At 40.2% G+C, this 14,465-nt stretch overlaps 1 protein-coding gene across 2 annotated transcripts in view; it reads right to left on the bottom strand.

Annotated features, from left to right (window-relative positions):
- Nucleotides 1–13,804, bottom strand: part of RPRD1A (regulation of nuclear pre-mRNA domain containing 1A) — a 44,338-nt gene extending 30,534 nt beyond the window's left edge. Inside the window, exons 1-6 of one of the 2 annotated variants that reach the window (XM_051610770.1) lie at nucleotides 13,569–13,804; nucleotides 3,081–3,210; nucleotides 2,243–2,349; nucleotides 2,069–2,163; nucleotides 1,008–1,134; nucleotides 734–909 (exon numbers count right to left, since the gene is read on the bottom strand). In XM_051610770.1, coding sequence (XP_051466730.1) covers nucleotides 734–909; nucleotides 1,008–1,134; nucleotides 2,069–2,163; nucleotides 2,243–2,349; nucleotides 3,081–3,210; nucleotides 13,569–13,719 — 786 coding nt within the window. In that variant the 5' untranslated portion in view covers nucleotides 13,720–13,804. The remainder of the gene's footprint in view (nucleotides 1–733; nucleotides 910–1,007; nucleotides 1,135–2,068; nucleotides 2,164–2,242; nucleotides 2,350–3,080; nucleotides 3,211–13,568) is intronic. The other variant, XM_051610771.1, reaches the window with a different exon arrangement.
- Nucleotides 13,805–14,465: the final 661 nt, after the last annotated feature.

The raw sequence follows: 14,465 nt of genomic DNA, 5'->3' as shown, positions 1-14,465 counted from the left end.
TACACGGGAAGTTCAACAGGAGGCTTGACAGTATTACATGGCAGGAAAGGAAAACAGATGGCTGATAATGGTGAAGAACTGAGTAACTTAGTGGATAATTTGCTCATAATAAGCTGTTCACTCTGCAACCTTCTTTTATTAATGAATTGTCCTGTCCTAATGGTGCTTGTGCTACAAATGCTGCTAACCAGCTGTGTAAGAGGCTGTAGAACCTAAAACTCCATTTTACTGGGTTTAAGTCAGGTTTAAAAGTTGTGCTGAAACCAGTAATTAAATTCTTACCGCTTAAGTGGCCTCACAAACCTGCAACTACCAAAAAGATCACTCTGTTCACAAGAACAATATTATTAGGCAACCTAATGCATAAGTAAGACTTACAACAATGAAAAGAATAAGAAAAAATTTACTCTATGACGAATTAGGTTTGTACCATTCAGAGAAAGACTTTCTATCTACACTACTAAAACTAAGTCTGTACATCTAATGAAGACTGAACAGGCTAAAAACCAGACAAAAACTGAAGGGATTACAGTTGTAACATTACCTGATGTTGAGCTGGTTTATTACATTTAGAACACTAGAACAAAAAAAATGTCTTGTTAAAAACGTGCTGGAAGCAAAGACCTAAAAGTGGTGATTAAATATTTACCTTTGAAGAGAAAATGTGTTTAGGCAAACTAAAAGCATTTAAAGAACAGGCTTAAGTGAAGAATGGACTAAAAATATTACGCACTTCCAGCTTATGTTCTTTCTCTGCAAGGAATTCTTTTTGACATCGGAGAAAGTCCGACAACATTCGAGTTAGCTGTTTTCTATCATCTATTTCAGCTGCCAACCTGCCATTGTAATCCGCCAGCAGCATACATGCATCATCTACCATTTTGGAAAGTTGCTCTCCAGATTCTTTATCTAAAAAGTAAGCAGAGAAAAATAAGTAAAGCATGATTTCATTATATACTGTTAGATTCTGACAACAGCTTTTCAGGTACTGGATGCACAACCCTCACCTGTTATTCTGTCTAACAGGGAAACATCTTGAACTTCTATAGGCAAAGAAGCTATTCTCTGATGAACTGCTGCATCCCCAGAGGCAGCGTTTTCTAGTTCTTGCAATGCTCTAATGAGATCTGTGGTCTGAAAAAAGCATGCAAGATTGAGAAATGGTTTAAATAAACAGATCATGGTATCAAACAGTATTTCACAATGATCTTACAGAATAATTTGATGGTCATTTTAAAAGCATTTATGATAACAACATTGTAGCAACATTCTGTCCCCTCTCAGACAGAAAACAAAGCAAAACTAAGCCATTAACTGTAAGAACAACATTGCAGTGTTCCTAGTTTTAAATGTCACCTTCTTATAATATTTTTGCTTTAAATTTTTGAAACAGGAATATTTATAAATATTTTCTTTTTGACAGTAGTGATCATTTTACTATACTTTTTTGATATTATTTTTGTTCTAGTTTTGCTTCACTACCACACCAGATTAGATCAGTGCACTTCTTTTGTAAGTAGGGCTGATGTTCATAGAAGCCCAGACATCTGTTACAGAGAAACATACTAAACTGATTGAGGACAGTGTTTCCTTGCCATAACAAAAAAGCTTTTGAGATATGGCTGTACCATAACAACCTACAAGAATTATAAAAGAAAAAACAATGCAAGGTCAACAAGAACTTTTCCCAACCATCCTGACTGCAACACTGAGAAATATTTTATTAATAGACTGGTAACAATCTTGATGTATGTGTTACTGGTTACCATCCTGGAAACAAAATTAGAACCTAAAACATATAAACTAATGCTGAAATCCTGATGTGGACCAAGCTGGATACAGTTCATACATGGTGGCTTAGAGTTAAACTGATTAATGTTACAGCATGCTCAACTTCTTAGCCTCATTTATAACCTAAAGTACTGTGAAGAAGTTTCAGGTGTAGTAGCTGATGTTCAGAAGCAGTACCTCATTAAATGAAAAAAAGACACCATTCAAAATCAAGAGTAACTGCAAAATTCTGTATCAAATCATATGCAAATATGCAATTTTATAAACGTGCATTTACCTGTGGAGGGTCAGTGGGAGAACTTCGAGGTGAACAGCTATTTTCATCAACTTTTATCTGCTCATATGTTCGCTTCCTCACCTTTCTGTCTCCATCTAAATGAAACCAAACAGAGGAGTCAGGGAAATACATTTCAAACAAGTGACTGAATCCATACACACACAAAATACTTACACAAAGCTTGCCTAAGTTGTTCTAACACATCATTTTCATAAACAGACCTTTCTTCCCATATAGAGAGCACTCGACCAAGGTGTTTCTTACAATTCTCATCAGACTCACTGTTACAAAAAAAAAAAAAAGCAAAAATCAGCACTGGGTGAAATCACTGCTGTATGATTATCTTTCACAAAAAGACCCTGGTATATTTTGACAACGATAAGAGTACCAGAAGTCAAATAACCTCAGGAAATTAAAAAAAAAAATCACGGTTGTTGTTGTGGGTTTTTTTTTTAAAAAAAGAAAGTGAAGACCATTTCAAGATGCCTTAGCAAGTACATTTAAAAAAGCTAATGCCCAGTTCCCTCTGTTTCCTTGCTCAACCCACAAATCCAAAGGTCTGTAATGCTATTTCTGAAACACTGCAAATTGTGGTGGTTTGTTTTTTTGTTTTTTTACTTCAACAGCTGTGGAACTTGTGAAAATAATTCTGTCTCAACTCCAGCATCCTCATGCAATGAGATGAACAGCTGTTGGGAAAAAATAAATCATGCAACACAGATAATGAAATGTATCAAACTGTTGTAGCATAGAAACACAGACTGAAAGCATGTCTTGGTTTAAGGCACATTTAACAGCCTTCTAAGGCAAAAGGGATTGAATGCAGATGAATTTACTATGTAACTTCATCCAACAGCATTAAGACTATTCTAGATCAAAAGAACATTGAATAAATGAAATTAACAAGACTTCACGTACAAAAATAGCACACAAGGACGAGAAAAACTAAGGACTTCTCTAAATCCCCCCAAATACACTATGATAAAGGACACTGTACATAAGTTTACTGTACCTTGAAACATGCTTAAAAGCCTCCACTATTACTGGAGCAAAGTCCTTTGTAAATTCTGGTCCTTTCCTTTTGCTGTTTTGTATGACATCATTGGCCAAGTACAGGAAAGTCAGCTTCCTATTTGGTTTTGCTAATAAAAAGAGTGATGAAGAAGAATTAGAAAGTTTAGTTCCCTCTAACACCTACTTATCCACATTTATACTAAACACAAAATAAAAAATGTGCTTTTCCTATTCTTATTACTGCTTACAACATTTCACTCTAAGTTTTTATTTTAAATTATGACAAGACTTTGGTCACCCATTGGATTATCTCTTTTCTGCTATAACTCTTTGCTCAGATTCTTCTTCCTTTGTACGACACATGTTCACTTTAGCCCCAACTCCAAAAATAAACAGAAAAAACCACTATATTCCAAAGTGTTCTTCAGCCCACAACTATTTTCTGGTATTTTCCTGAGCCAGATGTGGATTTTTTCCACATACTTCAGTCTGTATACATTTCTTACACTCATGAAGTCCCCTGACAAGAAGCTTCACAGATCCACAATCATTCATCTTTTCAGTTTGAATTTCAGTCTTATATAACCACCCCTCATTCTTATATTTGAGCAACCTGAATGGTCAATCCCTAGTCAACCTCTCCATATCACTGATGCTCCTCCCTCATCTCCTAATCATTAAAACACTCATGTCTGTAGCTGTAACATCAACCAGCATTAACATCAGAAACACTTTCAACAAGCATTACCACCACAGGCTCAGATTGTATGCTTTGACTTTAAAAATAAGTTTCTCATTACAGTCAAGATTTAAGAGTTTTTTTGCCCTGTAGTAAAGCCAATCTGGGATATCTTAAAACTTGTGCTTAGTTACCAATGTGATTTAATTTTGTTAATTTCTCCTCCAATGTCTCAAATATGCAAACCCACCACTTTCACATACAAGCAGAAAATTCAGTGTTATTATGCTTTTATTTTAAGGAAATGTTTTCGAGAATAAATTTTGCACTTCAGAAAGAGTCCTCTGAAGGGTTTCTCCTTGGAGTATTCAATTTTTTCCATCCTCCTGGACAGACATATCCAACAAGTTAAGCGAGTTCTGGATTAAGTGGCAAAAAAGCCCCCTGCAATAAAAGTAAAAATGCACCTCTCTTGAAGTCAAGGCAAACTAAAAAGTGGCCAAAAAAAATTAGTTTTGAAGTGCTGGACACAAGGTGGATCTATTAAAAGTCTGCTCCAAACAGTGAAGTCACTACGTGCAATCACCCACAAAATTAATCTATTTGGGTAAAAAACTGGCTACACCAAAATGTAAATTTTATGGACTTAATGCTGCTTTATTTCTGAATTAGAAACTAACCAACAATATAGCAGAACACCTCACACCTATGCGTCTGGTAAATCTTAGTTCTGACACAGAAAATTTTGAATTATTCAAAGAGAAATCTTAGAAAACACACAACATCTCATGAGTGCACTAAAATTAACTGGTGCTTACCAAAGCCAACCCTGCTCCCCACATTTCTTAAATGAGCCCAGAATTAGAACTCAAAATCTAATGAAGCAGACTGTTCCCCATACTACAGCCTCTGAACTACATGGAGGATAAGTCATTGTCCATCCATTTCACTGAAAATAAGTGTCATGTAATAAGTATGATGTAACTTATTTGTGACAGATCCGAACTTCCTTGTTTCCAGCAAGTAATGAAAACAACTGAGCTGGTAAGGACAGAAGATGTACACAGTGCCATGAAGTCAGGTGACATTGATTCTCAAAAAGCCCAGACTTTGTCTATTCACTACAGTAAACAGAACATATTTGGAAAAAGCATGCCTAAAACCAGAAAGTCATGTTCAAGCTTATTTTCTCTACTATTGCCTTTTCAGCTTACTACTACAATTCAACAGAAACAAAGCTGCATTTAATGAACAAAAATCCTCAAAACATTAAGTTCCCTGTGGCTTTGGTTAGAAATTCAATTGATATTCTACCCTTATGTTCACAAAGAACATTGTGAAGTAAAATGTAATTCCTCTTGCTGTAAGAATGCTTTGCACAAAACTCCAAAACTAAAAAGTATACCTCTTCTCAAGAAGTGTTCCCTTTCACTTTCACACATCTCCATGAGTCACATACTGTCCTACTACCGCTCTGCCTGACATGAGACTAGGATGCAATATAACCTTTAGTAACTGAGGTTGGCAACTCTGAGCAGAAAAAACCCAAACTGTTCTTTTGCTACTATGACTGTAAATTAACTATTGAAGCCTGAAACACAAAATTAAATTCCAGACCAGACAGATCTGATCTGAAAAAAAGTATCTGTTTAAAGCATCTCTCTTTAGTTGCAGTGTCACTAACTTTTCAGCCCTGGGCTTTGATTTACCTCAGAAGACAAAAATAGATCAAAGAACAATTAGGCTATTTAAACAAAAAGGTGTCCTCAATGCTCAGCAAGGCTCTTAGCAAAAAGCAGTCTTACTGTCAGAAGAAAATGAAAGAAAAAAGGTATGATCGTAGATTAAAGCAGAATCTGAAAGGTACATACAGCCAGAGTGTATAGTGTTGGAAGACACTAGCCCATAGTATCGCTGGTACACTAAAAGTACATTCTGCAAACACAAAACTGCTAAAAAAGCATCCATGTTGGACTGAGTCATCTTTTCAGAAGCTCTGTGCAGTATTCACTTAACTCTTCTGCTAATTTCAGTTAGACTTACCACATACCCACTGAAGTAGCTGCCTGAAGTGCTGAATTCTGAAGTATTTTAACAGGTTAATGGTGTTGGCTGGTGTAAGGGTCATATTAAGCAAATTACTCTTAAAGCATCTACAATGAGACTAACCGGGATTGGCACCTGGCAACTGAAACTGTCTATCTCAAAAATATATCTGACATTTAAATGCCAATTAATACTCTGCAGGTATTCATGGCATTCTTCTGCAAGTAGTGTAATCAGACATCTATAGTGGAGAGACTTACCATCCTCATTATCAAGTCTAAGTTTTTGGCAATTTGTATTTTTTGGGAACACATACTTTTTAGCCTGGCCTGGGTATTCCTGGTTCTCTACGAGTCCAATATAGATGGCCTGACATTGTATGCCCGGATCCGTAATACTCAGAGAACCCTAATGCTGAACAGCCACCACTTTTGCACAAGAAACTCTAGTACTTTACCTTGGAAGTCAGTAAGCATGTCATTTTCACTGATGTTAACCCTGGCAATCAAAACCAGCAAAACCACCCATATTTGCGTTCTCCACGTTTACCTCCTGGCACTGGAAATTGAGCTCCTGTGAAGACTGCTAGAAACACACCCATTTGTTCCATGCTGTTCCCTAGAGCTGAGAGATACTTGCCATCTTAGACATAGAGGAAGAAACTACAGAGAAACACAGATGCATAAGGGTTTTCACTTACATGCCCTACAAGTGTATAGAATATTGAGCCCTCTCAAAATGTTGCATGAGGCTTTAACCTTCTACAGGCTGGCTCTGCTATGCCAAGTGACCGTGAATGAAAATATCATTTAATAAAGAGGTTTTGAGAAAATGAGCATCAGTAGAATAAAACTCCCCCAAATTATCCACACCAAACAGTTATGGTTTTTTGCTTCTTTTTTTAAAACTCAAGTTCTCTAATATGGATTCAAATAAAGACTCGGCTCAATTGCTTTTAAATTACATTAGTCTACATACGTGCAGCCAAATATGAGTATCAGTACTTCTCCCAAAATCCCTGAGGACATGTCCTGTGTCATAGCATGCTTCCTACCTTTGCATGAGAAGTTACACAACATCTTTGTAAACATCTGCTAAGTTCTCAAGCTTTTTATTACAAGATCAAAGTAATCTTTTAAGTCAAGCAGTACTGAAACTTGAGTGCAAGATCACTGACCCTTCACACTGAGAGCTGAATTCTTATACAAGCTGATTAAGCGCAGCATTGTTGGTAACAAGGCTGAGAGTACAGCTGTAAAAAGTCCATTGAGATGATACCACCAGAAAGGACAATTCAAAGAAAATACAATCCAAAGGCATGTTGTACACCAAGCACTTATCAGTTAAAATTCATTATCCTTCAGTTGTGAAAAAAGCTAAACTAAGTGTTCAATCTGGCTATTACCTGATTCCCCTGGTGAATTTTATCAAGGTTTGAGAACTGCTGTGTTTCCTTATTAAAGAGGGGAATAAGATTGCCCACAAAATGTGTTCAAGGTTTGAGGGTCCAAGTATCTCAATTTCGACTAGCACACAAAGGGAACACAGCATACAGCAACTGCTGGGAAAGAGGCCATCAGCATCAAATTACCATGGGGATGTGAGAAAGTTGGTCACAAACCAAGGAAACCATTCCAACATAATTACAGAAGCTTCCCACTGCACTTGGTTTATGCTCAATTATATTAAGACATCAAACAAATCAATTCCTTTCATTGCCTGGCCTGGCAGGTACAGTGCCAACACGGATATGAATCAACAGCAACAACCATTTTAGGATAGGAAAAAGATACTGACCTTAAGTATTCAGAACCAGAAAGACAGACAGGTACAGGTGTAAGATACCAGGACATGAGTGGTACAGCAATAAATGAATGTTGATTTGTACACAACGCATTCCTTCAAGACGAATATTAGAGATTCACCTAGGCTGGACCACACAATCCAGATGTGACTATTTTAAGCGAAAGATTCTTAGTGTTGCTCCTGGCTGCAGGTCATGTTGTATATCACTTACAAAGCAAATGCATCTCTCTAACTTGACTCAGCAATTCACATTTGCCTGAAGCTTTGGCGGCTATTGGTTGATCTCCAAACCTTTTTGCATACATGAGCAGATTCATGTGAATAAGCAGGAAGGTACACACAAACACCTCTGTCCTAATTATCTTACTGGCCTCCTTCAGAACACCTACTAACCAGTGAAACTGGTGAACCATAGTTTTATTGCTTTTAAATAAAACAACATATTTTTATTCTCTACAGCGTATCACACTGGCTGATGACACTATGCTACCATTAAGTAAAATAATCATACAACCACCAGTTGTGGTGGTTTTGTTTCACCAGTAGTGAAAGACTCCTTCTCTGGGTGGAAAAACTACACTACATAGTACAGAAAACACTTGCTTTTAAAACAGGAACTTGTTTCCGGAAATCCACTTCACATCTACAGAGTGATATATTTCCACCACTTTTGGCTGTGGTTCTGTTCCAAAGCAGTTGACTGAGTATCAGGGTAATTCAGATGTAATACAACTTTCAGATCTGGGTTCAACATTATTAGGCCTTCTTAATTTGCCTACTAAAATTCTCTATCTTCTTTCAGCTGCACTGAGCAACTGTCACTCCAGACACTAGCTTCAGAAAAATGTACTGCATCAACACCAACAGCTATGTCCCATCAGCAGAAGCTGTAGACAAACAGCCATAAATATGCGAAAATTATTGCTTCTTATACCATTGAACTACTTCAACACCCAAAAGTGAACAAACAAAAAGTTTAAGCATAATAAACTGGCACAGCAGGTAACCTGGCAGAGTTGAGTGCTACAAATATGCCACTCTGTAGTAGCCCAGATGTACTTACACTATTGTAGCTGTCTAAAAGACAATATACAATGGCTGCTAACCTGGATAAGCTTGGCAGCAAAAACAATGCTGAGTGTGACTGGGGTGGGTTGACAGATGATAGACAAAACAAGAGATCAAGTGATTAGGAGAGAAGGAAAGGGGGGGAGCAATCTTGAGCATCAGTTTCCAAGACTAAGAGATGCCATGTCAGGCTCTGAGGAAACAGCTACCTAAACCTAAAATTGGTTTTAAAGATACAACAGAACAACTATTAAAATATCACAAGGATGTAAATACCTAGTAAGGAACAGAGGTGGACCTTGAAAAGCTAACAGAAAATGAGTTGACAGGAAAAGATATTACAGCAACTAACTGGAGCTCGAAATGCAAAGTTCCAAACTCAAAACACTTAGCAATTTTATTTTCTTTTTTCCCTTTTAAACAGAACACATTTTAACCCAGAAAAGCAAATATCACATGAAGCCTAATGAACAAGTCCTTACTGTTCACTTAAACACTGAATAAACTTATGACTACTAAGTAATTAACTATTTAACTGTTACATTTTCTACATCCTAGCTGAAGCACCCTAATTTTCCTCAGAGCACACTTCTCAAGCCTTTACAAAATTGTTGCTAAGCCCCACTCAAAAGGTATGTCATGTAATTACATCATGTAGCAACATTATCACAGGCGTTAATCCACAGAAGTTACTTTGAAGCAATCATGAAGCTGCAACATCAGAAGTACCAAAGCAAAAAGCCACACTTCTACATGAAGTACTGAACTAGTATACTTCGTAGACTTCATAAATCAACTATTAAATTCAAAAGAATACACTCAAAAGCAGCATAAGACAGCATTAATACAGGCTGCAGCCTAAACGAGTGACACTATCCTCAATCTCCCTTGTGCTAGCACCAGCTTTCCATCAGGAAACTCATCTATTTCAAAACTACTCATTTTGCTGGATTATCAGCAGCAGCACAGCATAAGTTACTGTTAGGGAAAAAAAAAAGGCATCAGAAATAAAGACATTTAACCAACAGCCGAATGGAAAAAGAGCTTTTTCTGTTGTAATTGCAGAACTCTGCGCATCTGTCAAAATAGGAGAAATATTTGTTATTTCATTGCAGTTGGCATATAAGTTAAAAGCATTCTATTAATCTTACAGTTTTACTCATCAATGAACAAAAGATCAATGCACTACAGAATCTAGTTGTCACTAATCATAGTAATAGAGGAAAAAAAATCAACCCACTATATACACTAAAAGGCAGAGTACCTGGAGTGACATCTGAGTGGTTTTTCACAGATGCAGTACCAAGAATACTTAATACTCCAGGCAGAGCACCAGCTCTTCCACAGCTGCACCCTAGTGCTAGTTCATCCATTAGCATACACTTGAGGTCAGTCATTAAACAGCATGTCTCTACAAAGTCTCTTGAAGCATACAATACGCTACTCTATATGATAACTTAATCAAACTACTGGCTGCGTAAGACATAATTTCCTTAAATATCTGTGATATTCACTAGGCCTGTCTGTCCAATTCAGATCAGTACTTTCAGCATACAGTCAATTCTAGAATACGTAATACTCCCTTTCCTCCAATTTTTTATTCTTTCTAAGAATGACCCCATGAATTTCACATGCCAGTATTTTAAGAACTACATTAAAAAATTATAGTAGTATTAGTATTATATATGCATACTTCTTCAGCAATCAAGTTATATCAACTGTCTTGATACAGCCTGAACAACACTGGAGTTCAGCAAGACAAATCCCATGTTAAGCAAGTGCTTCAAGTGATGAAAAAGATGGGCAGGTTTCGCTCGTTTACATCTAACTGCAAGAATTCACCAAGAGAATCAATGAAAGTTAAACTGCAGAAAACCTGTAGATTAAGGTGTATGGAACCAATGATCTGTAGAGATGCCCTAATATGGGACCTGAACACTACAAAGAATCCAAGTAAACAGAAAGGGATCAAGATTTTATGGTGCCTAAATTACTTGCATATTTGAAAAGCTGCCTCTTCACCAATACTACAACACAATAAAAAGACAAAGACTACTTTTAAAATAAAAGAATCACAACCAAACATTCAGGAGCAAAAGAGCTGTGATCCTAGCACCTGTTTTCATTAATAACTGAAGACATCTTCAGAAAGGTTCATACAAGTTGATCTGATGAAAGGTATCCTTTCCAAAACCGAAAGCATCCAGAAAAAAACACGCAGTACCACACTGTATTGTGTTCAAGTCAGTTGGTTATGCAATGTCCCATGAGCCTGAAAGAGATTAGGCTGGAAGGAAGGTCTGCACACAAAAGTGGCAATAGAAAAGGGATACTAAGAAAGGAAATAAAATTTAGAAGGGCAAGGTTCAATTTTCAGTTCTAGGACACTACTGACTAGCACAGCAGCAGACAATGCCAATATTTTTGTCTGTATTCCAAAAATAGAAATAATTTTCCTCTCAGGTAGGAGAGAAATCATGTTTCTATGGCTTATGTAGTGGGCACGTAAGGAGCTTTAAACTTTCTCTACTTATGGCCTCATTACCAGTGTTCTGCTTTGTGATGTTTTATGGAAGTCACTTCATAGCATACTGGTTTTCCTTCTCCAACATGCTGTTTGCTTAGACCCCTAAATCCACTCTAGGGAATTAGGGACTGTCTTACAATTCTGTGTTGCAATTTGCAAGAAGTTAGTACTGGGCAAATGTAAGCCAACATTTATGAAGCTCAGATAGTACTGTCAGAGATGGAAAATTAAAATACATCCTGTATATCTTTACTATACCAGCTTCAAATGAAGTGGTAGAGGAACATACAAAAGAAGAAATACATTAGATAAAGCCTAAAAGTCCAGAAAAGGTCCAGAACCTTGAAAGCAACTAACCTACTCCTCCCAGAGGTAGACTGTCACATGCTTTCCATAGAACACGGAAGACTGGCTTCCAAAAAAAGGTCATCAGAAAAATCTTCCTTTGAAGCAGCAAAAGCTGGACTACAACAAACTGAAGATAAAACCAATTATAGCAGCTATGCTCATCTGAAGCTCCTGAGCTGCATTCTCATTCTCAAAACAGGCTTAAAAGTGGAAGGCAGACCTGAGAAAAGGTCTGAGAAAACATGAGAAAAAGCAAAGCACTCCCATTAGTTTTTAAGAAGACCATTATCCATGTCTCTCAATGCCACCTTCAAACATGTAACCCACATTTCAAACATTTTTCTAATTGGGCAAACAGTACAACATGAACTGGGAGTGTGGACGTTAATTAAGATGTGCAACCAGAATGCTGGCTGTGTGCCAATTAGCTTAAGAGACCTTTCTGATATAGTTCAAAACACCAAATATTCAAGTTTTTTGTTTAGAAATCCCAGAAACATTAAATGCTTCAGATGTAGATGGGAGATCCATTAATTTGTACTCAGAACAAGAAAGCAAGCTTGAAACAAAGACAGTGAAAATGTTTATTTCATAAGATCAAATATGCCACCAAATGAGTCTTTCTTTAGGCAACAGAAAAAATTTACTCATGCTTGAAAGTCTGAAAGGTAAGACACAACACAAAGTGAATTTTAAACAGAAACACAGCAGCTGTGTGAAAACCTACAGTTTATAGGAACGTATTCTCATATTGAAGTTTAGTACTATTTCATAATCCAGATTTTTATTTTAAAGGTGGTTGAATCCATTCACTATTAGGTTATGCCCCCTAATCATGAGGTAGCTGTGATCCAGCCATGCACTCTTTGTATTCCATTACACATCACTTCTGCAAGTCTACTATTCATCTTAGTTGGAAAAAAAGCTAAGGGAGTGGTTTCTCTATAAAAAGTCCTGTGACAGCTTAGTGCTGTTTTGCTTCTCCATTTCAAAATCTAGCCTTCAACTTTTCCCTTTAAAGATCCACATATTAATGAGGCTTCAAAGAAAGCTACTGGAAGACATAACATTTCCTAGAGGAAAGTAGAGTTCCAGCAGGTTATTTTTTAAGTGAGTCAACTTAAGACCAAGTTATTTTTCAATCAGGTCAAATAAACCTTCATATGCCATTTCTGCCTTCCAGCCACTGAATCACTGCCTATAGCCGCAAGGTTTTTCCTGTTAAAAGGAAAGCCACATAAGAATGTAAGCCTGCACACTCAACATCAACTACTCGATACAGCAAAAGAAGCACACGTCTTTACTATGCTAACATCGATGTTAGCATAGTAACATCTGACAAAATGAGAAAGTAAAAATCCACTTTGGACACATTAAATTGCTCTTCCCCCCATTACTGCCATCCTCAGTTCCCCTACAAGAATTGCTGTTGGCATAAGTGGACAAAGCCACCGCGTCAGGAAATTTAAACAGTATTACAGCTAAACACGGTTACAGACAACGCCTATAAAGGTCGTCTTGGAAAGGCTGTAACTACAAGTACTGAAACAAAAATCCCTAAACCTTGTGCTTGCTGCCTTCCTTTTTCCCACTTTCCTCTCTCCTGCCACAAAAAAAAAAAAAAAAAAGGGAGTAAAACGTAAGATGTACCCTCTTCAGACGCATCTCACTGAGGAAGGTGGAATGGGGGAGGGAGGAGGAGCTAGGGAAGTGGGGAAAAAAAGGAGAAGCACCTCCTAGCACACAGACAGGAACATTTCGAAGCCTGGGGTCTAACACTTGTTCCCGTAGCTCCGCTCTCTCGAGGTGGCGAGGGGGCACCTCCCCCTCCCTCCCTCCCCCCTTCCACGGCTGGCCAGGCCGGGGAGCCCTGCCCCCCTCCCCTCGGCAGCCGCACGCCCCAGGGCGGCCTCCTCCCGCCGCCCGCCAACCCACCGCCCCCCAGGAAGGCCCCAGCCGGCCCCCGAGGGCAGGGCGAGGCCCGCGGCCGGCGGCGGCCACACCGGCCTCACCTTTCCGCAGCTCCCGCTCCCACACGCTGACGATGAGCGCCGAGTGCTTGCGGTGGTGAATGAGCCACAGGCTCAGCGTCTGCACGCTCTGCTGCGAGTTGCTCAGCTCCGACAGCTTCCGCTCCAGCGCCGCCTCCGAGAACGCCGACATAGCCGGGCCGCTCTCGGCCCCACCGGCCCGGCCCGCCTGGGCCGCGCTCAGTCCCCGCCTCTCCGCCCCAGCGGGGGAGGAGCCGAGCGAACCCCGTCCCTTCCCGCCCCGCCGGCCGCCACTTCCGCAGGCCGCGGCAGCCCGGCGCCCGCAAAATGGCGGCCCCGGCCCTCCCGGAGAGCGGCGCCGGCCCCGCCCCCCTTCTCCTCCGGCCTCGCTTCCGGCGGGGCGGGGCCCAGCGCGAGGCCGCGCGTCACCCGCCGGCGCGCGCCGCCTCCCCCAGTCCCGGCAGCCCGCGCGCGGGGCGCGGCCTTCGGGGCGGGGGCGGCCCCGGGGGTCGTGGGGGCGTCTGGGAGTTGTGGGGGGGTCCTGGGGGGGGCCCGGGGGTCGCGGGGGGGGGCTCGGGGGGCGTGGGGGTGTCCTGGGGAGGGCCCGTGAGTCCTGGGCGGGGGGGGGCTGGGAGTCCTGGGGGGGTCCTGGGAACCCCGGCAACCCGGGGCGGTGGGCTGCTTTCCCCTGGCGGGCTGAGGAACAGGCTTGGGTTGGAAGGGACCCGGAGGATCATCGAGTTCCAACCCCCCTGCAAGGGCAGGGACGCCTCCCGCCAGACCAGGTTGCTCCAAGCCTCATCCCACCTGGCTGGGAAGACTTCCAGGGAGGGGGCAGCCGGTGCCAGTGCCTCGCCGCCCCAACAGGAAAGAATTTCTTTACAGCGTCTTCTGAATTTCCGCTCTTCCAGTTTAAAA

Source organism: Apus apus, chromosome 2, assembly GCF_020740795.1.
Source record: "Apus apus isolate bApuApu2 chromosome 2, bApuApu2.pri.cur, whole genome shotgun sequence".
Taxonomy (NCBI): domain Eukaryota; kingdom Metazoa; phylum Chordata; class Aves; order Apodiformes; family Apodidae; genus Apus; species Apus apus.
Note: the sequence above shows the minus strand (reverse complement) of the source record. Positions and strands in the feature narration are given on the sequence as shown.